Source organism: Chrysemys picta, chromosome 5 (genome assembly GCF_011386835.1).
Source record: "Chrysemys picta bellii isolate R12L10 chromosome 5, ASM1138683v2, whole genome shotgun sequence".
Classification (NCBI taxonomy): Eukaryota; Metazoa; Chordata; order Testudines; family Emydidae; genus Chrysemys; species Chrysemys picta.
The window spans coordinates 90,107,840-90,132,652 of NC_088795.1; the positions used below are offsets into that span (position 1 = coordinate 90,107,840).

Consider the following 24,813-nt stretch of genomic DNA (forward strand, 5'->3'; position numbering starts at 1 on the left):
TCTGTCCCACTTACCACCCATTCATTTTAGTTGAATTGAGCCGATAAGTCTCCCAGGGAGCTTTTTTCCCCTTAAAGATACGGAGATTTTGCATTATTTGAACTGGGAATCCTCCAGATGCTGCTTTAGTTACTTTTGTGAAACTTCCAGGTCTTACTTTAAATTCTTTTGTGAAGGGTCCAGCTCCTGTGTTAAGTCTTGTTTTACATCCTGATGCCCATTTTTGATTCCTGCAAGCACCTCCATTAATTGTTCTATCTTACTGTGACGGTGCTGCCCGTGGGAGCCAGCTGAGGTCACTCAATTAGGGTGAGCTGCAAACAAAATGGGGCAGACAAACCCCAGAAGCTGGTGGATATTCCAAAACTTAGTTTACCAAGCCAGCACAGAACAGAACAGCTTCTATAGTGCCTCACTGGTTACTCAGAAGTCCAAACAATGCAGTTCCCTTAAAGTACCCAGCCTCAGGCCTCCATCCAGACATACACGTCAGATATGATGATGATTACTGAAAATCTTATCTCGTCATATAAAAGAAAAGGTTCTTCCAATCCCAAAGGATCAGCCACATACCCAGTTTCAATTATAACTTAGATCTTACCCAAAATACACGCTTATAGCCAATTCTTATTAACTAAACTAAAATTTATTAAAAAAGAAAAGAGAGAGAGTTGGTTAAAAGATCAATATACATACAGAGTTGGATTCAATGCTTGAGGTTTAGATACATAGCAGAGGTAAGCTTGTAGTTGCCAAAAGTCCTTTTAGATATAGTCCATAGGTTATAGTCCAATGTCCATATTCAGGGTGGCTCGAGTCAATGACTGGGGATCTCAATCCTTGTCGCTTAAGGTTTCCCCCTCTTGAAACCCAAAGCAGATCTGAGATGCAGAAGGATCGTGTCCCAAGGTTTTTATACCTTTCCAGCAGCCTTTTGGCCTGAGAAAACAATAGGCTCAACTTTCCTCCTTCTAAACATCATGGCAATTAATACAGGATAATTTATCCATTAAACAGTTCAGATACAGGTTACCACAACCTTCAAAGAGACGTATAGACAATAATACTATTTCACTTAAGTATCTTTCTAAATACTGATACTCCTTTTTTGATCTTTGAATCAAAGCTATAGCAATAGACAAGACTCGTTTGCTTACATCACAAGCCCTGAGCAGACATCTACCCTTTTATCTCTAACAATGCAGAGTTGCACTTCAAAGCTCTATTCATTTACATATCTTCCTAACCAGTCACTAAAGTTCGGCCATGGGTTAGGTCAGTCTGGGAGGTAATTAACTCTTTCTGGCCCTGTCACCTTTCAATGAGATATTATATTACACTCATAACATCACACTTGATTTAACAGCTCACGATCTCTCTCTTTGGAAACTAGATCTCACCTCTAACACAGTTGTTGTCCCTCTTTGATGTGAACAGCAACTCAAAGTTGAGAATCTCAATGATGCTTCATTTAGAAGTAGACATTGAAGGAGTCTAGTATTTTTGGATGCAACTGGGTTTATTTACAAAGAACATGTAGAATCCCACTTTATGCAGGAGGCACAAATGGAGCAATTATTTAGCTTATAGCCCCAAGCCTCTTCAGCTAACAGACCCAAACACACTCACTCTAGCTTTTTCTAGCCTACTGCTTGGCTTTCCTGCTTCTCTCTCTGTTCTTACCTGTCCTCCCTTCCCCCCTGTTCTCCCCAACACCTACCCAAAGTGCTACTCCACCAAAATCTCCTGCACACACCTTTCATCTGAGGAGGGGGTTTATGCTTACAGTTATGTTCATTGATAAGTGTGACCCTTCAATCTCAATGGGGTTTTAACTCACCCCCTAATTTCACCCAGCTCCTAACAGGATAGGGCCTAGCACAGCAGGATCCTGGTTCCTGAGAAGGGCTCCTAGGCTTTACAGTAATATAAACAATAAGAAAGCTTCACTCCCAAATGAAATGCTGAAGGTTACAATGCCCCACTGAGTGCTGCCCGGGGTAGTTTGGCACCTGCAGATCACTCAGCACAGGCTCGAAGAAGCATCTTGCTCGCATGAGAACCAGAGTCAGGCACAGGCACTGTTTAGAGCTATTTGAAAAAACTGCACGTGTGTATTTAGCTGGGGGTGGGGGGCAGGTTCTGTCATAATAGAGGGCGCTGTAGAGCACAGAGGTTCAGGCATTTTTAGCACCACTGGGCTGTTTCTTCTGCGCTTGCCTGTCTGCTGGAGCCTCTTGTACTGCCCCCAAAACACCTCCTTACCGCTCCAGCCATGGGGACCTGAACGACCTCCCTACCTGCGAGCGCCTCACACGCACCGAGTCTCCGCCCATTCCCCTAGGCCCTGCCCACCACCCCGGCGGGCTCCTCCCTGGGCTCCTCCGCGGCTCTAGGCCCCGCCCTCTCCTCGCTAAGCTATGGCACGCGAGGAGCGTCGAGCTGTGTTTTGTAATCTCCTCCGCCCCCTCCCCCACGCCGTGCCTCTCAGCCAATGGAGAGTGCACGTTGTGGTCAGGTGACGCAGCTTTTTATGTAAGCCAGCGGCGGGTCTGCGGCGATGTTTGAAAGGGGGTTACGGTCTAACGGCCGCTCCGCGAAGCTTCTGCTATAGGACGCGCGTGTGTACTGCGCCCGTCACCCGCTTAAGGGTCTACTCCCCCCCCCGTCGCGAGTGCCTCGGGGCCGTGCGCAGAGCAGAGCCCGGCTACAGCCACGCCGCGAGGAGCGCCACACCCCCCTCTGGGATCCGGACGGCGAGCGGGACAGGGTGGGGGCTCGCAGCAGGATGGCGTCGTCGTCGGTGGTTGTGAGCTCGGAGGGGTCCCCGGAGCCAGGGGGCAGCGGGTGGCCCCGCGGGGAGCCCGAAGGGGAGCAGGAGCGGCTGCTGCGGCGTGGGGAGCTGCTGGCCTTGGGGAACCACCTGAAGGAAGCGCTGGAGACTTACTCGGCGGCGCTGCGTCTCGGGCCGCCTGCGGGACCCCGCCGCCTCGAGACCCTTGTGGACTGTCTGGTGCTGAACTACCGCCTCCGACAGGGGCTGGACTGGAGCCGGGACCAGGAGGCCCGGGAAGAGGGAGGCGGCGCGGCCGCAGGGCCGCTGACCTGCTGCGGCTGCCGGGGCTTCCTGGGCGAGCCGGTGACCGCTCCGTGCGGGCACAGCTACTGCCGCCGCTGCCTCCGGAGGGAGCTGCGCTCCCGCTGCCGCCTGTGCCGGGACCTGCTGTTGCCGCCAGCCGGGGGTGGCCCCGCCGCCCAGCTCCGGACCAGCGTCGTCCTCAGCCAGTTGGCGGAGAAATGGTTCCCGGCCGAGTGTGAGAGGGCGCGGACCGGCAACCTGCTGGGGGAGCTGCTGAGCCAGGGGCGCTTCCGAGAGAGCCTGAGCGCCGCCAGCCAGGCCTTGCTAACAGGTAATGGGCAGTGGGAGAGGCTCAGCTTGCGCGCTGGGCCCTGGCACGTTTCTCTCCCCCCCCCCCCAGTCTGCACCCGGGCGGCAGGGAACCCGCTTCGGTTTAGTGACAGTTGGCGCGACAGGCCGAGCCTTGGTTCCTCGGGTGTGCCGCAGGGAGCTGAGAGCTCTTGTCCGTCTCCTGTCACTCCATCTCCACCGTGCCCCTCTCCTCCCCTCACAGCTCAGTCGGGGAGGAGTCGACGCTGTAATGAAGTAAGCTGCCGAAATCACGAGGGGAAGCTGGCAGGGATAGGCCCTTTGAAACAAGTCTGAAGTTTGCTAGAGCTCCAAGAGTTGACTTTTCTAATTTCGCTAACTTACTACGGGAACGAGCAGCGAGAGAGCCGATTGTGGGGCTGCATGAGGGCTGTCTGGTGAGCAGATACACGGAGGGGTACTTGTGGAGTGGGCACGCTGCCCCTCTACTGCCAACCTTTTCCCAGGCCAGCTTTTTCCGTGCCTCCGACATAGACACTGTTGGACGGTGACAGGGTATCTTAGAACCATGCCTGCTGTATTTGCATTGTTACCAAGGAGAGACCTGTTTTCCCAGCCTCTCAAGTGTGTCACTGAGACAATTCCCAGCAGGCCAGGCCTAGTTGCATAAGCAGATGGGGCATGGAGGGGGACAGGTTGTGTAATGCTAGTGACATCACAGATGGGTGTGGTAGGCGTTTTATAATACACTGTTGCTAGAGAGGGCAAGGGGGGAGGTGAAAGGGTGTGCTTGGATTATTATTTATTGAGTACTGACAGTAGCTTGGCTCTGTACAGACTCATATGTGGTCACTGTATCAGTGAGGTTAGTCTAGCTCACCCAAGCATTTTGACACCATAGAGATTAGCAAGACATAAACACCTAGACAGAAACAATGCCAGGTTCCCTCTTATGGTGCCTTAGTTCCGGTATGGAAGCCTGAATTTGGTTAAGTTCTAGTCTCTATTTTTACAATGGTTGTTCAGAAACTTAGTCTGAAATTATACCTTTTTAACCTTTGGTTTTTAATACTTGGGCACTGCATTTATGGAATTGCCAGCTGCAGGGGGGGAAAAAAGTTTAGATATCAAGCTAAACATATTCATTTGACAGAAGTTTCTTTTCTAATCCATATTAGGGAGAAATGTTAGCTGCCATTTCAGAATAAACTGTTGTCAAAATACACTCCTGTTTGAAATATTCTGTTCAAATCTTAAACATCTCTTGGGAGCATAATATGTGTGGATGTTTGATTGTAGCAGTGTCCTAAACTATTTTTTAGTACAGTTGTAGCGTCCTGTGTTAGTCAGGCCAAAGAAGCATGGAGTGTTGAGTGGTTTATTTAAACTAGGAACTTCTTAAGAATTAAGTATTTTATTTTAATATAGAATTTGGCATTGTGGCACACACATAAAAGGTAATCAAACAAATGAAGTAAAATCTAAATGGCTTTTGGATTGTAAATGGGTCTCTGTGATTATAAACATTTATGGTTTAGGATTTTTGAGGAAGTGGAAGAAGAGAGATGGATTTTTCTGGTTCGACATTAAGAACCTAAGGGATCTCTTCTCCTCCTCCTTGCCATGGCACTGCTTATGGCTCTGACTGTCATATTTGAGGTGTCTATGAATGAAGAGTTTTTTAATTACATTGTTGTTGTACCAAGTTTACATTTAGGTTTGGGTTTAACAAATGGCAGGTAAAACCTGAAAACATAACTTTCAGTCTTAATATTTATCCATAGTTTTCTTATGCAGATTATTCATGCATATATTAGATTGCAGATTTAGAGATTTACTCAGACCACGATCCTTTCTACATTCTTTTCCTTTGTATAGCCCAAAAAACTCAGTGTTCTAAGTGCTGACTAATTATACAATAAAAGTTGTTACTCCGTGTGGTAGTTCTAATGTGTTAGAGGTGTTTGACAGCTGTATAAATCTATATTAGATGTCATACATATTTAGGGGCCTTTAAATTCATTGATCTGTGAGTGTGTTTTTACAAAACATTGCTTTAAAGTAAATAAGGCAGATATAGAATTCTGTTAGTATATATTCTGAGCTATTGGCTTGGCAAGGTTTTTTTCCTCCAGCAACATAGAGGAATTCTCACAAAGGCTCAGAGTTCGAGAGAGGGGGAAATATTAGCTTACTCTTTTTAAAAATAATTCCCTTAGTTCAGATGTGTTTTAAAGAAGCTTTTCTCCTTGTCATCCCATCTTAGTTCCACTTTACCCAGACATACAGTCCAAAATCTGATTGACATAAATCTGTTGCCCTAAATTGAACTTGATGCCATAAACTCAGCTTTAGTCAGGTTAAAAGAGAAGATGAGTTAACTGCTTTTAATAACGGTCTCCTATTATTGGGATGTTAATTAATTGTAAACATGGAAGTTTGCCCCTAACTCTTCACAAATGTGGGGATGGGTAGTTCTTATGCTGATTAAGTTGAAATGAAGTAGAAGTCATTAAAGGGATGCGGTCAGGTTAAAATAAGAATAAAGACATCTTGAGTCTTTTAGCTTAGCATGTACCTCCTATCCCCCACATAACTGATATAGGTGCAACTCCACCACTTATTAGTAAATTACACTGTAATCATAAATAGTGTGATTTGAATTTCGTAGCTTTCTTTTTGCCTTGAGTATTTTCATAACTTATTTCTTTTAGCAGATCCAAAATACCATAATACTTATTTGATTCCCTCTTGAATAACATTTTAATTTGCAAAAAGAAGAACAGGAGTACTTGTGGCACCTTAGAGACTAACAAATTTATTAGAGCATAAGCTTTCGTGGACTACAGCGCACTTCTTCGGATGCATATTTTAATTTGGTGAAACTGAAAGTTTTGGAGTACAAATGTATTTCTTACAGTTTATGCTGCTTGCTTATTTTTTTGATATCTTTGTACAATTAAACTGGCTAATTGTATTCTCACTTCCGTAGTTTGTAATAGAACAGTGGTTTGATGTTTGCAATCTAGATGTTGCGTGGATATATTTTTAGTTTTTCTAAAAAACATATGCTTAACCTAAAGTTGGGGCCAAAGCTGACCTGACAGTATTTCTTTAAGCATTGCAATTCTGGGACAAAGGCTTAAAAACAGCTTGCAGTTTTGCAAGTACAGTCACTCCCATTTGGAAATAGGATTTATGCCTGCTATATGCATGTGCATATTGGGTAGTTATTGGCTGATAACATGTCAATGGGCCACTTTACCTCAAATGGCCCCTTGAAATATGTAACTACTTATGCTAAACAATCTGTTTCACTTTGTATTTAGCTGTGACATTCCGGGTATGTTTCCCAAATCTGAAGATCTCTGTGTAAGCTCGAAAGTGTCTTTCTCACCAATAGAAATTGGACCAATAACATACGTACCTCACCCACCTTGTTTCTCTAATATCTGGGACCCAACACGGCTACAGCAACACTGCATACAGCATAATGTGGCATTTAGATTATGCTTACAAAATTACACGTGCAAATTTAGGCCATGATTTTGCAAACACTTTTACACACAAGTAACTTTACACATATGAGAAGGTCCACTAAAGTAAACTGGACTACTCACATGTGTAAAGCTAATATACATATTTTGCCAAATGGGGCCTTAAAGGCCTGATTAAGACCTTTAAATCATAGCCCATCATTTTGTACAACTCCACTCAAAACAACTATCCTATCCTCTTTTTGGAAAGGGAATTGGTGTGTACAGTGTGTTAAAAGAACACTGTCGATTCAGGTTAGACTTCAATTTATCATTTTCTTCAAAAAGTCTGGCAAATGAGGACTGGCAAGACCATAATATTAATAGAAATGTTCTGACATTTAAAATTCAAAATACATTTTTATTTAAGGGACATTGTCGATTCAGAATCTAGTCAATAAAAAACAAGTTAAGTAATTTCAAGTACTATACTTGTTGCCAAGTCCCCTATCAATGCTTGTGGTTTTTTATAGTCTCATATTCCTTGAGACCTTTTCTCTATAACACCTGGAATCCTGACACACAGTAGTGCTTGAGAATTGCAGTGAAATTGATCAGTCTAACTTCCTGGCCTAGATAGAGTGAAATGTTAACTTACTTGTTACAGCAGAAAAGTTAAAAGTAAATTCGACTTTTTATAACAGGCATAAGTGCTTTGAACTAAAATGATTTCACTTTTCTCAGTAGTGTCTCAGTGTGAAGGTAAGAAATATTAAAAAAGTGTAAACAAAATTTAATGTACATGTGAATGCAAAACTAACTGTCCATGTTAAGTATATCACAAAATTTATTTGGCCTTCTATTTTTATAACCAATAAGTAGTTGTAATATTTTTTTTTTTTTAATTAAAACCTAAGATTATGTAAGTACATTAGAATGGACTATCTTTAAGATTTAAGGGAGGTTCCAAATATTTTTGCAAAGCATTTGATGCAAACATTGTTTTTAAAACTGTTAAATTTAGGGAAGCCATTGCATTTTAAAAAAAATAGTCTAGCATGCTTGTGGGTTTTGTCTTATAGGAATGTATAACTTTTTTAGTTGGGTCAAAGTGTGTGTGTGTGTATGTATGTATGTATATAAAACTAAAAATATATCTTGTTTTCAGATCCCAGTGACTTGATGTTAAGAGTTTACAGAGCTGAATCATATGCTGGCCTCCAAGAGTTTAAAACAGCCATAGAAGATCTAAATTTTATCATCTCTAAAATGTCAAATTGGCCAGAGGTAAGTTGGTTTGCAATCTGTGTGTTTTTTTTTTTTTTTTTTTTTAAATCTGAATTTGTCTACAATGCTAAATTATGATGATCAAATCGCATCAAAATAATTTGGTTGACCCAGTTACTCTTACTTTATTTAAACTTTCAAATCAGTGTGGTCTAAATGCTTGGTTTAAAAAAAACAACAACCCACCTTTAAATCTGGGAGTCAGTGAGATGTGAAAAATACTGCTTTTCTGCATCCTTGTTTATATTTTTATCAATTTTTATTTTAAACTCTTCAGGGTGGAGGGAACCTCTTGTCCTTTTTTTTTTTCTTGTATGATAAATAGACCCCCCCCCCTCCAAAAAAAAAAAAATAGTCCGAATCCACCAGTGAGTCACAGGAAGGTTCTAGGTGGGTTGCCACGTTCCAGGCCATTTTAACTCATCACTGAGCCCTGGCTTAGGCAAACCTAAATTTCTTCTGGTCTGGAGAGGAGCTTGCGGGGCAGGAGGGTGTTGGAGAGCAAGCCTATCTCTCACTAACCCCACTGTGGTGGCTTCCATCCCTCAGGGCTGGGCCTGGCTCCCCGCTTGGACGTTGTGACCTGGTGCATGGTGTCTCAGTGCCACTTAAGTTTACTCTGGCCATACAGGACCAAACCTTAGTGGTGCTGTAAACCCATGCACCAGGTTGCAATATCAATCAGGTTTGGCTCAGCTACTCTCCTGTCATGGACAGGAGCTGCTGCCATTGTTGCAAGATGAGTATGTTGCGGGCTTGGTCTCCAGCTCCCCCTTACCTCTGCACCAGGCTGGGATTAGTGCAGTGCCTGCACTGGGAGTGCTATATGCAGTGGTGGGTCAGTTGATGAGTCACCTTAGTAAAATGTTTGGCAACTCCTGGACAAGGCTAAAGCGGTTCTCTTTCAAACCAGAGAGAGTCTATTACCATTTTGTTGTTGTTAAATAGACCATGCTATTTTATTAGTATTAAGTTTGAAACTAGCTTGCTGTTACAGGCTCGGTTTTGACATGCCCTGTAGTTTGGCAAAACCTAACTAGCTGCCTGAAACTTCAGACTTCTGCTCTATGCTATCTTTCTAAAAAAAAAAACTTGGATGAGGCATTTGGGAAGCAAGACAGTCAGAAGCTGAGGTGGTTTTCACTTCTGAAACATCTTGCTCCTGAGTTTTTTGTTGCAGTTTTGATTCTAAAACAGCTTTTTGTAAGTCTGGATTTGTTTAAAATTGGTCTTGGCATATTTGCGTGACTGTGGTGGGGTGAAAGAAGGGGGCGGGCAAGGCAATACATGGGTTGGAAGAATTTGGAAAGGATGGGGTCCCTATGGTTTGTTAGCTTTGCTTGGATTTCTGACAGAGCAGTTTGTTTGAGAATGGTGAAGCCTTGCAGAAATCTCAATGGTGTCCCTCTTTTTAGCTCCACCATGAACTGGAAATCTAATCATGTCCATAAACTACTTAAAAGTACTGTAGTTTCTAGTGCAGGGGTCAGCAACCTTTCAGAAGTGGTGTGCCGAGTCTTCATTTATTCACTCTGAGGCCAGGTCTACACTAACCCCCTAATTCGAACTAAGGTACGCAACTTCAGCTACGTGAATAACGTAGCTGAAGTTCGAAGTACCTTAGTTCGAACTTACCTCGGTCCACACGCGGTAGGCAGGCTCCCCCGTCGACTCCGCGGTACTCCTCTCGCCGAGCTGGAGTACCGCAGTCGACGGCGAGCACTTCCGGGTTCAACTTATCGCGTCCAGACAAGACGCGATAAGTCAAACCCAGAAGTTCGATCGCTCGCCGCCGAACTACCGGGTAAGTGTAGCCAAGGCCTGATTTAAGGTTTCACGTGCCAGTAATACAGTTTAATGTTTTTAGAAGGTCTCTTTCTATAAGTCTATAATATACAACTAAACTATTGTTGTATGTAGAGTAAATAAGGTTTTTAAAATGTTTAAGAAGCTTCGTTTAAAATTAAAATGCAGGGCCCCCCAGACCGGTGGCCAGGGCCTGGGTAATGTAGGTGCCACTGAAAATCAGCTCACGTGCTGCCTTTGGCACACATGCCGTAGGTTGCCCACCCCTGTTCTAGTGTTATCTCTGCCCCTGAGTCCCCCTGACAGTTTCTGTGGTCTTATAGGCACAGTATCCTGTTTTTTAAAAGTTTTTTTTCGCTCTCCTGTTGTATAAAAGACTTGCAAAAAGAGGAAAATGACTATATAGAAGAAATAATAAAACTGACTGCACAAAATGGAGTCAAATACACAATGTAAACAAACTAAAAACGAAGTGCTTTTCTGTATTCTTTGGCTGTAACAAAAGCAGTTTTTTTGTTTTTTTTTAAATGTTGGTGTTTCTTCAATATGTCTTTCAGTACCTGAAGGGGGAAAATTTTCAACAGCTGTTAGTGAAAGTGAATTTGTCTTGTGATTTAAAAATTAAGATATTTCTTGTCTTAAAGTGGTTATCAAAAACTTCATGAAAGACCATCAATGCCTTCAGCTCATTCATAAGGTGTGATAGTTACATAGGGTGAAAGATTTTTGATTCTCCAATATGTGTTTTCATGCTATCTAATTTTAAATGTTACCTTAATTTTGAATTTCCAGGCTTTCTTTTTGTTTTAAAAAGAGAAATGATTGTTCACTTAAGAGAAAACACTTAAATATAAATATTTACAAATTTAACTCCAGCTTAACAAATTCATTGCTTGGGAATTGTTGATGACTTCGGATGTGGTACAGGTAGCTGTAATCACTTAAAGGCAGGATCTTTCTGGGTAAATGTGCTGTTTGTATATGCAGTAGGTAACTTAGTGTGGAGATTTGAATGAAAATTGAATTATATCTGCAAATATCTCACTTTAGAGTTCTGCACTTAGTGTGAAAGTATAAGCATTTGCATTACATTTTTTCTCATTAAAGCATTTAAACATTAAATAATACTTGGAGTCCTCCTGTAAGGGGAGGTGCAGTTGTCAGGTGCCAGGACTAAAAACTTCAGATTTTTATATTGTTCTTGGAAGACATTTCTCTTCATACCTAGTTTTGAAGTAAAGACACTCTTTTTCATTGTTAGGTAAATAAAACTACATTTTCCCCAAGCTCTTATCTGTCAATAAAACTAAATTTACAGAAATACTAAATGCTCCTTGTGGCAAAACTGGTTCAAAATGTGCTTTCAGAATGTATATTCACTTCTCCATATACCTGGAGAGAAACTCAGCTTCTTGTGAACAAAACTTCTAAAAAATTGAGTTTGCTCTATAGCTTCCTCCAACAAAGTCTGAAGACCTTTTTAGCCTCCATTCCTAAAAAGGTGGACATGTAAGAGGAAAGCCAGAATCCTTCCCTTTCCAAGAAATCTGCCTCATCTGAGTAGAGGCAGAAATTTCCTTAGGAGGAAATGTGCTTTCATCAAACAGCCATTGTAAGGAAACTATCACAGCCATTTGTTGTGGAATTATGGCAGTCACTCCATAGGTAAAGCTGCACTGAATTTCCTTTTTATAAATTTGGTTTTGGCCCACTTATCTAAAATTATTATAAAAAGGCATATTGGCCTCAATGTTGTTAGTTAGGAAAAATTGTAGCGAATTGGACAAAGTGTTTCCGGATTCTGATACCCTAAATGTGTACATCAGGATTCAAAAAGTCCTAGGTTTTCATCTTTTTATAGCAAAAAAACCTGAAAGGAGAGAGAATCTAGTTTATTGACTTGTAACTGAGATCTAGTTATCTAGTGCTCAGGAATAAAATTAGTTGATTAAAGTCAGATGTCAAAAGTTTTTAACTTTTTTGTATTTGGAGCATGAGCTCAAGTAAACTTTAATACTGCATATTACATGATTGCTGGAGACATGAGTTTTCAATTTTAAAAAAATGGTAAGTAGCTAGCTTTTTCTCTAGGTTAGAACAGAGGGCTTTGGCAGTGGGAGAATTGTCGTCACTGGGGAGACTTGTCAATGGAAATGGTAGCTGATGGGAGGGTGAGGAACCATTTATTAATTTAAAGCCTAGCCCAGGCCATGTGGAGCATCTTTTTGCTCTGTTCCAGCATCTCCCGCCCCCCCCCCCCCCTGCACACACACACACACACACCTCTTGTACTGGTAGCTTAGACACTACTTCGCAGATGCTGCAATTCTGACCAGTTGCCTGTTTTGGGATCAAGAAGGAATTTTTCTTCTTATAAAAGCCAAATTGGCCAAGGCCTGGGTAGTGCAGTTAAATAGGAGTAGGATTGAGTAAATAATGAAAGTACTTGGTAAGGACATTAATTTCTTGCAACTTGGCAGTCCGTTTCCACTGGGGTTAAAAGGAATGGTTCCCAGAATAGAAAGACCTGGGATTTGGGCCTTGTGCTTATGGAATAAGGGGAGATCTTCATGGGCTGAGGTCCCCTACTTTAATATCTGCTGTCCCCCTTGTGGGTGGGATTAGGGTGATAGGACTCAGAAGAGCTGAGTTTTAGGGGTAAGCTGAGGAGAGTCTACTCCAAGTTGTGTTGTATAGTAGCTCCCACACTGGACCCATTTAAAATGCCTGGTATTTATGAGTCTAGGTGACAGAGCAGGTAGTGCCCCTCTTCTGTGTTAAGTTGTAACTTTGTTAAATTTATCCCTCAAAATCCATCCCTATATTTTTCCTCTTTTGCCATCATATCCAGATGAGAGAATTTTTTCCACTCAAAGGCTTGTGGGATGGGAGGCGGCACATGGCAACACGTCTTTCAAGTCTTAGTATAGGGATTTTACCTTTTCCTGCAGTCCTCAAAAGTACGTAGGAGAATGTACCCCACCATCTTACCCGGTCTCCCCTTCCTGTGGACCTCCTCAATAGGGGAATGCTGTTTCTGCAGACCTTGAAATACAGTAAAACCTCAGAGTTACTAACTGATCCATCAGCCACAGACCTCGTTTGGAACCAGAAGTATGCAATCAGGCAGCATCAGAGAAGGAAAAAAAGCAAGCACAATACAGTACTGTGTTAAATGTAAACTACTACTAAAAAAAAAAAAAATTTCATGGGGTAAGGAAACTCTGCTTGTTTCATTTAAATTAAAATGGTTGAAAGCAGCATTTTTATTCTGCATAGTAAAGTTTAAAAGGTGTATTAAGCAGGGTGGATAAAAATCAATGATTTAAAAAAAATCAAATTTGATTTTTTATTTGTTGGATTTTTTTATTTAAATCAGATTTTTTTAAATAAAATGCTTTTTGAGGAGAAAACCTAAGGATAGTTTTAATTAAGACACATTGTAGTTCAAAGTATCAGAGGGGTAGCCGTGTTAGTCTGAATCTGTAAAAAGCAACAGAGGGTCCTGTGGCACCTTTAAGACTAACAGAAGTATTGGAGTATAAGCTTTTGTGGGTGAATGGCCACTTCATCAGACGCAGGTAGGCATTCGTGGGCATTCACCCACAAAAGCTTATGCTCCAATACTTCTGTTAGTCTTAAAGGTGCCACAGGACCTGCTGTTGCTTATTGTAGTTCAAAGATATCTCATCATGGAATAGGGATTATAAATTCTAATTCTATAGTATGAGACAATATATTCATGTAATGTTTAAGAAAAGTTTTGTAAATGAGTTCCAATAGTTCATGGATTTAGGGACCCAATCTTATGGGCTTCCATGGGCTTCTGTATAGATTATTTAGGTTAATCTTTCTATCTATCCAGTGGGACTTAGTGCTCAGTCTAGAAGATACCATCAGAGATGCTTAGTTTTGCAGTTCTCAAACTGTGGATTTGTTCTCCAGAGGTAACATGCTTGTTAATAGCAAACATGTTTTTAAATAAATAATATATAGATGTGAGAAATAACAGACCTCAACTCTGTGTACACAAATTTGCAGAGGGACAATAGAGTCAATCCCTTACCTCTCTCTAAAAGTGCAGAGTTTCAAAAAGTTCAATGAATAGAAGATTGTTGGGGGCGTAATAGATTTGGACAAGGAGAAGAAGTCTGGAGATAAATGTGAGAAGTGAAGGACATATGCTTGTTTTGTTAAAATATTGTGTTCTGTTGAAGGAAAAAAATCCAGAATACTCAATGTTGTTGTTTTAGTTAAATAAAACAATTTAAATGTCTGTCGGGTAATGTTCTCTTCCTAATACAGCATGGCAAGAAAATCCTCCAAATATTAATCATTAACCTGTTGGATTGGAGATAGTTCACCTCCAAGTGACTTAATAAATATCTGCTTCAGTTACTTTTGGTACCAAACAATCATTCATTTTCTGATATAGCTGTAAAACTAATCTGAAAAGTTTTCAAAATTAATCGCTGTTTAAAAATGTATAGTGTGTACTTTCTAAAAATGAAACCTACCGTATATACTCGTTCATAAGCCGAATATTTTTGGTAAAAAAGTGACGCATCAGAGTGGGGGTTGGCTTATAAACGGGTCTACTCCAAAATTTGATGATTTTAAACTCTATGGAATAATTGAATTGAATATCTAATACATTGTTGCTTTGTTTATCTGGAGCGTCTGCAGGCATGGAGCCCCTCAGCTCCCTGTGGCCGTGGTTCGCTGTTTCCAGCCAGTGGGTCGGCTTATGAAAGGGTCATACGGTTTTTGCTATTTTTACCTAATCATCTTGGGGGGTCGGCTTATAAACAAACGGGCTAATGAACAAGTACATGCGGTACATCTATCTCTGAGTTGTGAAGAACATGTATTAAGGTTATAACAACCAACAAGAATGCACTTTTATGTAGAAAACCATGATTAAATCGAGTCTTCCTGACTAGTGATTTAAATTAAATCCACCCTGGTATTAAGTCAATGCTCAGTTGTAAACTTTTGAAAGAACAACCATAATGTTTTGTTCAGAGTTACGAACATTTCAGAGTTATGAACAATCTCCATTCCTGAGTTATAACTCTGGGGTTCTACTGTAGCTTTGTGGAGGAAGGAGACTAGAAAGCATGGTATGGTCCTCCTTTCTGTGGACCTTCTAAGGTCTGCAGAAGAGGCATATTTTCTTCCTTACCACAACATCTCTAATTCTCATCTCCATGTGAGATGGAAAAGACATGCAATGCCCTAGTGTGTCCAAATATTAATATTCTAGTTTCTTTAATGAAAGTATGAAAATATCAAATGTTACTTCTATATCTTCAGATTTACTTCAGGAAAGCGAAAGTGCTTCATGATGCTGGGTTTGTAGGTGATGCCTTACAACTGTTCCTACAGTGCTTATCCCTTGATGAGGATTTTGTTCCAGCAAAGCTAGAAGTGGAAAAGGTAACTTGTATTTATAAACTGTGCTGCTCTCTCTCTATCTTAGGTGGCCCACTTTACCCTATAATCTGTCTTCAGTGTATTTATGCTCATCACGTCTGTAATTGTAAGATGAAGTTCAACTAAAGTTTGGGTGACTTTATTTTCACATATTTAATTTTCTGTGTAGAGGGTCCCAACGTACTTAGATGCAATAAGAGGTTGTGTGCCCATGTATTCCACAAAAATACCTTTATTTTTAAGTTGGGTTAGGGGAGAATATGTATATTTAACCCAGTTAGCTTTCTAGTTCGTATGGTTTTCAAGTAAAACAGAAATCAGATTTTCATACTTTCCAGTAGATCTCAAACACATTTGAGTAAGAAATCAAACACTTTCCTAAGCTTTTCATTCTATGGAAACAAATATCTCCGCGCTGTCAACTTTGCACAATACAGATTAACATTTTTGCAGAACTGCATCTTGTTTAGTTACACCACACCTAAATAAGAGTTGGGCGAAGATGATCATCACTTCCTGTAAGGGGGGAATTTAAGAGCTTAACTTGTGGATAAAGATAAAGATATAAACCTTTAATTAGGAGAAGAACTACTGAACGGAACTTGTGCTACAGCTGATTATAAGGAAGAGAATAAGTGGAAGGGTATATTTAAAATAAGAAATTTTGATACAAAGTAAGCTTCTTCATGGTGGTTATGTAGTTATATTAACTGAAGTTATAGCTGAATCTTTTCCCCACAATCTTAATGTTAAGATGTTTATCTTCTAGACATTGTGTGATTTGCTGTCACCAGAAAATGTGAGAGAGAGTCTGAAGGAATCTGCTTGGACTTCACCTCATATTCGAAATAAACCTTTTACACTTGGTTCTGAAATGGAAGAGTCTGGCTGTAATCTACAGCTTTGTCCAGAGCAGGTAAGTAATGAAAACCATGTAGTATTATATGTATTTTTACCCTTGGTTAGTAGACAAACTCAGGGCATCAGAACTTAAGCTATTTATCAAACTTATTAAGCTCCTTTCCTATTGGACATATATGCTGCTACATCTTTCTTCCTGCTAGTTGTAGAATTTCTGGTTAGATTTCATGAATCAGCTGCAAAGTACTGTAATTTTTTGACAATTCATAAGACACAATCTAGTGAACTTTTTCATTATTTAAGATTTAACGCTAATAGCTCCAAAATAAAAAGGGTATCATTATAGATTCATTTTCCAAATAAATTCTAAAATTATTTTCCTCTTTGAAGGAAACTGAGGCTTTTAATCCCTTTTTTAATTTCACAGAGTGCTTTCTTGACCTGTCAAATTCCATAGATCAATCATTGAGTCTGGCTGTGTAGTGGAGAAGATTGTTGATATCCGAATTTGGCTTCAACTTATTCATGTTCAGCTGTCCTAAATGATTAGCCACAATTTGAAAATGAGAATAAGTATTGTTAACTTTGTTCATTTTATTTCTATAGAATTTAGGAGTGCCAGAGATAACTGTGGAGTCTTTCAGAGGAAGCCTAAATCGTGTACAATCTTCCCATGCTCTTAACTCAACAGAAAATCTTGCTAAAGGAGATGGATTAAAAAGGGTTTCTTCTGAACCTCTGCTTTCTAGCCAGGAAAAAGGTGCTCTCCTAAAAAGGAAGCTTTCCCTTTCAGAACAGGATGCAATTGTGTCTGAAGATGGAAGAAGCAAACATAAAAAACCAGGAGGTAAATAGCCACTTAATGTCAATGTTAGACATACTTGTTTTGATTTTTGTCTGGTCTTCAACCAGTATCTGCTCTTCTTCCTTTTAGAAACTACAAAAAGGGACACTCCACAAACCAGTGAAAATGCAACAGTTCCACAGCACTTAATTGATGTGGCAGATTTTGAGTGTTCTCTGTGTATGAGGTAATATTTACTATTTGTTTATCTTCCATGTGATATCTGCATTATAGATGTGGGCAGATATGTTTTGTTGTGTGCAAATTGAGGCAAAGAGGTTATGACTTGCCTTATTGTCTATTTTATTTGAGAATAGTGGGTGCATGAGGTTCTGTGGCCTGCAATGGTCATGAAGTCATGCTTGATGATGATGATCCCTTCTGGCCTTATAGTTTGAGTCTGTGGGTATGTCTACACTGCAGTGTAAGCCCAGGGGTAGTAGAACTTGAGTTAGCAGACCCTGCACTTGTTAACCTAGAGCTTGCACATGTTTGCTCATTTTTAATCCCAGGTTAGGAATTGTTGAAGTCCCAACCTGGGGCTTCAGCGTCTTCAGTGCATAATGTGAGCCTGAGTCCAACTGAGCCCTCCCAAAATATGGTTGCTCTAGCCCTGTGGTACTCCGACTAGGGCTCATGAGCCACAAGGGGCTCTTTAATGTCTCCTGTGGATCTTTGCAGCACATATTAAAATTACTCTGTGATTTTAATTATTAACCAATCTAAGTTATTAACTAAGCTTTTACTAAGTTAACCATTTGTAGTTGATAAAATACTAGGTCTGTTATTTTGCTATGAGAACTATATCTATTCAAAAATTAAATTTCCCTTCTCATACTGTTTTTAAATATGAATATATAGTACACCTCTACCCTGATATAATGCTGTCCTTGGGAGCCAAAAAAATCTTACTGCGTTATAGATGAAACCGCGTTATATCGAACTTGCTTTGGTCCACTGGAGTGCGCAGCCCCGCTCCCCCGGAGCACTGCTTTACCGTGTTATATCCGAATTTGTGTTATATCAGGTCATGTTATATCGGGGTAGAGGTGTACTATAGTACATGAATTAACAAATTCACGCTATTATGACTCTTTTGGGTAATGTTGATTGCTAATTTGGCTTCTGAATCAGGTTGGAGAATCACTGCTCTAGCCTTTTGTTCATGGTGAATGGTTGAAAAACTTTACTCTCCACTAACCTGGATCCTCCAGAAGACAAAGAAAGTTGGTCTGTGGGATTGTGGAATACTTTTGATGGATTCCCGGAGCACAAGTCCAGTGGAGCTGTGTCTACATTGTAGAGCAGTAGGGCTTGAACCCTGGGTCCCAGTTTGACTCTGGCTTGTATCCTCCACCTCTGTGGGGTCTTGGGACCTTGGTCTGAGCCCTGGGGTTAGTGTGATGTGCATGTAGATAGAAGGAGGGGAATTAGACTTGAGCCTGAGTTCGAACCCTGGGCTTACGTTGCAGCATAGACATACAAATATCTAGACTTCTTGGGCCCTTGCTGTTACCCTTATTGTTGCAGACTAGTGGTCTGCACAGCAGTGTAAGCCTGGGCTCAGATCTAACCCTTTTGCATCCACACACCAATTGTTCTAAACTAGAGCTTGAACCTAGGGTCCCAGGACTCTGCAGGGCTAGAGAGTCCAAGCCCATGTTAAGCTGGGACCTAGGGTCTGAGCCCTGTTGCTTTCCTGTGTGCACGTGTCCTTGGCTTGACTTGATCCCAGAAGTCTTCTGGATGCACCCAAGAGTTCCTTGGGGAAAACTTTTAGTCCTCTCTGCACCAACAGTCTGTGGTGCACTCTGTTGCCATACCTCCTTGTGCAGAGGACAGCAGCTCAGGTCAGTGTTAACCCATTATCTGCTGAACACTAGTCTTCAAGCACACTATCAGAGAGCCTGCAGGGTTTTTAATGGAGAGCAGTCAGAAGAAGCTTTTTGCAAAAAGAGCTGCTTCCTGGTCACAACAGCAGAGCCAGATTTTGGTGCACACTGCCTTCCCTTGCACACACTGCCCCAGAGGGCCCAGGAGCAAGGGCCAGAGAGCAGAGCAGGGGACTAAGTAGCTGCCCTGCAGGGAGAGGGAGCTGCAGAGCTCCTGGCTCAACATGGCAAGGGAAGGATGATCTCCCCCCAACACCGCAGGAGCTCCCCCTCCCTTCAGGGTAGCTGCTTGGTGCCTGCCTTGCTCTCTTTCCCACCCCACTGCCCTTTCTGGAGCTTCATGTGCAGGGGTGTCCAGGCAGGATGTGCTGTCAGGACGGTGAGTCGGAACCAGCCCCAAAACTTCCCTGAAGCCTCCTGCAGCAGTGGCTTCAGCTCCTTCCACCTGCTGTGAAGAGCTTGCCCAGAGCAGGGATAGGCGGGAGTCATCCCTCCCATGGATCATTCCTCCCTTGGCTGTGCTAAGCCAGGAGCTCTGCTGCTCCCTGTCCCTGCAGGTTAGGCACTTGGTCCTACTCAGCTCTCTGTTCCTTGTGCCTGGCTCTCCCCAATCCCTGCCCTCCTTAGGGCTATGTGTACTGTGAGAGTATTGAGTGGGAGGCCCCTCCTGGCCGGGTGCAGGGAGAAGAGGTATAGTGTGCACCAGCACCCCCCAGGGATCTCAAGCCCTAAGGATTCACTTCACCGGCAGTAGCTGGGTTGGGGTGGGTAGGTTTCCGTTGAAACCTACATTTTATGTCAAACTTCAAAACAGAGAAATAAAAGCCAACTGAACAAAAACACCTTCATTGAGCATTCCATTTTAAAAATTAAGAATTGCAAAGTTTCATTTTAATACTTTGAGAGCCCCGGAGACCGATGTAGTAATTATCCTGAGAACAGGTGCACATGGGCATTTTCCTACCAATGTGACACAGCCTAGAGGTGGAGAGCCCAATTCTCCGATTAGATGGTAGTTCAGTATACATTTTTCTCAAACTTTAGTTATTTCTACTGAGACAGCCACCAAAGGAGCTAATTATGCAGTTTATATATTTAGGTGCTCATTATGGGCATCTGCATCCCATCAAGAACACCATCACAGTTAGGAAACAGGGTAGGCAGTAGAGTTTTCCCAGAGTGCCACGCATTTGTAGGGCTAGTGTGTCAATACGGGACATAGGGGGTGCTAGGCACTCTGGGATAGGATTACTTTGACTTGTCTGTGCACAGCAGTGTGGATCCCAGAGCCCTAGGTTGGAGCATGGGTCAGAAAATCCTTAAATTAGGGTTAAAATACAATGTAGACACCAGTCAGTTGACTCAATTCCCATTAACCTTGAGCTGTCATTGCTGTGTAGACGTACCCTTAGTAGATGAGTATTGGTAAGGACATAATATTTGTATTTAGTTTTATAGTTGTGACACAAACTGATAGTTGAGTTAAAAATGGTATTCCATTCTTAAATGTCAACAACACAAGAGAATGTCTTAAGGCTAGACTACACTTTATCTAGAAGTCATTTTGTTTTGGTGGATAAATTGACAAATACTGCTTAACACATGTACTTACATTTAGCCTTTGGGTTCACATATTGGTTGAGATTCTCAAAGCAGTATAGGGGATTTACACATGTATTTTCTTAGAAAAATCTCCTCATCTTTTAGTAGGTTATTTGATAGGCTCCATAGGAACTGCAAATCTTTCTGGTGTGTCATATAAATACACACCATATGTTCTAAAGTATTAAAAATCAGAAGTAGTTATGTGTGCATATGATGTTGGTTAAAGTATATCATGACCATTGTAATATCACATTAAGTTTATGCTTTAAGGAAGAATGTCTGCGTTTGTGTAACTTACTTATATAAATATACATTTAGACATTAAATATTTGAATCCAGAAATGTGATCAAATTGACTATGAAGCACAGGATGCATTAAGTTGTGCAGTGTTGAGAAAACGAAAACACGAAAAAAAATTCTAGCACAAATCTTGTATTTCTGATTTTTCATTTAACTTGTCTGTTATAGCGCAGCTAGAATTCTTTAAAATTTATTTAAAAGATGTTAGAATCACTGTTTATCAACTGACTTTTTTTATTTAAAAAAAAATTTCAGGTTATTTTTTGAGCCGGTGACAACCCCTTGTGGACATACCTTCTGCAAGAATTGTTTAGAACGCTGTTTAGACCATGCCCCACAGTGTCCCCTATGTAAAGAGAGCTTAAAAGAGGTAAATATTCAGAACACCTATTAAACTGTAGTAGAAGGAACTTCATAAACCATCCCACAAAACCCAGAAGACTTGAGTCCACTCAAATCTGGGATGCTTCCAGAATCCAAAAACCCAATCAATTAGGTATTGATGGGACTTCATGTGTTCATATTTCGGTGGCCACATAATTTACCCATGCTGTAGAATTAAAGCATTACCAACTTTGATACCTCGTCAATTAAAGTTCTCTTGCCTGCTCTTGTAATTTTTGCTATCTTTTTCTTTGTATTATTTTCTTTCTTGTGGCTGTGGAAATGCTGGGGAAACTGACTATGCAGAAGAAATATTGACACTGACTAGACTCAAGTCTTGTCAAATGCACCAAATAAACTGAAAAAAGTAGAGAATTTGTTCTTTCAATTACAATAATTTTAGAGGTTATAACTAAGACTTCAGGAATATCTTAAGTTTTGTTAAGACAGATTTTTGTAGTCCCATATCCGATTACAGTACTTTTAATTAAAAATAGCGCTGAATTTTGTGTTAATGTTGTATAAGAATACTACAAACAGTTGGAAGAGAAATGTTTTATGGTAAATTTTTATTTTTTTATCTTTTTTTAGTATTTGGCAATTAGGAAATACAGTGTCACAGTACTACTGGAAGAATTAGTGGTGAAATATCTGGCTGATGAATTATCTGAGAGAAAAAGAATTCATGATGAAGAAACTGCTGAACTCTCAGAGTAAGCCTACCATGGTTTTTTTTTTTTTTTTTTTTTTATCCAAGAAAATTTGAAAGCAAGATTATTGTCCTTTTTGCAAAGCAGCATTGTGAAATCGTGTCCCTGTGGGTGCTCTGCTTGAGGTGTGCATGTGTCTTTGATCAGAGATTTTTGGCAGCAGTGCTCATTCAGTCTGCACATGTGTCCCAGTTATTCTCATACCCTGTACTGAGGCTATATGGGGCTGCAACAGATGGACCTCCCTCAGTTCCTTGTAGAATGACTCTGCCTGAGACAGAGAGACTCATTTGTGCCCTCATACAGGAACTACAAAACTAGTTTTTGGAACATAATTTATTTTTTTTTTTATTTTAGTTTTTATTCTTTGTAGTTTTTTTTGGGGGGGGGGTCCTTTTCTCATTTTTTGGTCATGCCTTTGTGTCTCACCACTGTCCCTCGTACATAGGGTTCTTCTCTAAAGAGGCCTTTTTTCTTCAGGCATGCCTAAGTCCTCAGGCTTCGAACTTTGCCATGCTTGTCAGGAATCCTTCCCAGTTAATGACTGCCACTCACACTGTGTATCCACTCTCTTGGGGATACATGTGTGTTTTAAAGCACAAGATTCGCATGAGCTTTGACTCATTCCAGGCGTGACAGAGATAACATTGGCTCCTCATGATAGAGCATTCACTTTGTCTGGCTTTAGATACAGGTCTTGATATATTCCCCCCCCCCCCCTCCAGCTATCGGCCTCTGAGCTACCAGAATGCCTGGTCAGTCTCCACAGCTCAGTTGACTTCTAGGTTTTTGAGAGACAGACCTTTGAGCAAAATGGGGAAAGCCTCATCCAAGAGGAACTAGTACTCCTTTGAGAAACCATATTGCTAAGAGGCCTGCTGTGCCGGAGACCCTACGCCCCTTAAAGGCTTTTGCAATGGCTTCAAGCAGCCATGGTACCAAAGTTTCCTCCAAGTCAAAGTCTTTGTAAAAGACAAACGGTACCCATCGTTCAACAATAAAGCCCTCAGTACCATTGAAATCTGAACAAGGTGCTTCTGATGCCAAACACTTGACACTAAAGAAGTCAGTACTGCCTGCATCTTTGGTACAGCAAGAGCTGGAACATCTAATACACCTCTTGATAGCATAGGCTTCAGCATCTGGGTCTCATCAAATGTCTAAGCAGATTCACCTCAGTACCACAAGTGTTCCGATTTGTCTCTGTTGAACCTGAGTCTTTTTCTCAGCTCAAGATCCCCAGTACGCAGCTTGAGCTATTCCCATTATATCACCTTTCACTAGTACTGCCTGTGCCCCAGTACAGTAACTCCTCACTTAACGTTGTAGTTATGTTCCTGAAAAAATGTGACTTTAAGCGAAACGATGTTAAGCGAATCCAATTTCCCCATAAGAAATAATGTAAATAGTGGGGGAAGTTAGGTTCCAGGGAAATTTTTTTCACCAGACAGAAAACTATATATTATATAGATATACACACACTATACGTTTTAAACAAACAATTTAATACTGTTCACAGCTATGGTGATTGTGAAGCTTGGTTGAGGTGGTGAAGATAGAGGGTGGGATATTTCCCAGGGAATGCCTTGCTGCTAAATCAGTGGTTCTCAAACTTTTGTATTGGTGGCTCCTTTCACATAGCAAGCCTCTGAGTGTGACACCCCCCCCCCTATAAATTAAAAATACTTTTTTAATATATATTTAACACCATTATAAATGCTGGAGGCAAAGCAGGGATTGGGGTGGAGGCTGACAGCTCGCAACTCCCCATGTAATAACCTCGTGACTCCTGAGGGGTCCCCAGTTTGAGAACCTCTGTGCTAAATGATGAACTAGCACTCGGCTGAGCCCTCTAAGGTTAACACGTTGTTAATGTAGCCTCTCACTCTACATGACAGCAGGAATGGAGGGGAGGGGAGAGAGCATGACAGACAGACAGACACACACCTTGTGTGTGGGGGAGAGAGAGATGCACACTGCCCCTTGAAGTAAGCTGACCCACTCTTAAATGCATTGTCTTTTTAAGTGGATCAGGAAGTTGAGGCCGCTGCTGCCCCAGGCTCTTGGTCTCTCTCTGTCCCAACCTGCTCTATATGGAGAAGAAGGGGTAAGCGGGGTGTAGGAGCAGAGGGGAGAGGAACACCCTGACATTAGCTCCCCTCTCTTCCCCCCCCTCCCCTGCACAGCAAGCAGGAGGCTCGGGAAGCAGCTCCAAGGCAGAAGGGAGGAGCAGTACATGGGAGTGGGGGGAGGGCTAACTGCAATTGCTAGCCTGTGGCGGCTGCAGCACAGGAAACTTAGGGGAGCGGGGACTGCCGGTCCATCCTGGTTCCAAGCCCCCACCAGCTTGCTGCAACAGGCTGCTCTTTAGGCAAGCAGTGGACAAAGCAGGCGGCTGCCAAAGGATGTTAGAAGGGAGCATTGCACAACTTTAAACGAGCATGTTCCCTAATTGATCAGGACTTTAAGTGAGGAGTTACTGTACCAATGTGCGTTCTGACAGCTACTCCTCCCTTGTCTGCTCCTCCACTGGAATATGAGGAAGAGTGTTCTTCAGCTTCTCAGATCTCAGCACAGGGAACTGCTGCCTGCCTGCCCTGCTTCAGTTACCAAGAACCTGCATCACTGAAAGGTGCTGCCAAGCTTTTTACCACCACAGCCTGCCAAGCATCATCCCTGGTATGAGCAGCCCTAGCCGCCTTCCCCCATTCTGGTATGACCCTCTCCAATAGGCTTACTGGGCTCCTTGGTCTGCCCACTGACAATGATTTTCTAAGGTACCCTCCACTCATGTGGACTGTCCTAGTTAGCACTCGCCAGTTC

General features: G+C 41.7%; 1 protein-coding gene across 4 annotated transcripts in view; it reads left to right on the forward strand.

Annotated features, from left to right (window-relative positions):
- Nucleotides 1–2,622: 2,622 nt before the first annotated feature.
- LONRF1 (LON peptidase N-terminal domain and ring finger 1) overlaps nucleotides 2,623–24,813 on the forward strand; it is a 37,395-nt gene continuing 15,204 nt past the window's right edge. Inside the window, exons 1-8 of one of the 4 annotated variants that reach the window (XM_005299142.5) lie at nucleotides 2,623–3,410; nucleotides 8,033–8,151; nucleotides 15,274–15,396; nucleotides 16,163–16,309; nucleotides 16,861–17,101; nucleotides 17,189–17,285; nucleotides 21,152–21,266; nucleotides 21,872–21,993. In XM_005299142.5, coding sequence (XP_005299199.2) covers nucleotides 2,789–3,410; nucleotides 8,033–8,151; nucleotides 15,274–15,396; nucleotides 16,163–16,309; nucleotides 16,861–17,101; nucleotides 17,189–17,285; nucleotides 21,152–21,266; nucleotides 21,872–21,993 — 1,586 coding nt within the window. In that variant the 5' untranslated portion in view covers nucleotides 2,623–2,788. Of the gene's footprint in view, nucleotides 3,826–8,032; nucleotides 8,152–15,273; nucleotides 15,397–16,162; nucleotides 16,310–16,860; nucleotides 17,102–17,188; nucleotides 17,286–21,151; nucleotides 21,267–21,871; nucleotides 21,994–24,813 lie in introns of all 4 variants that reach the window. The other 3 variants (XM_005299143.5, XM_042841920.2, XM_005299144.5) reach the window with 3 other exon arrangements.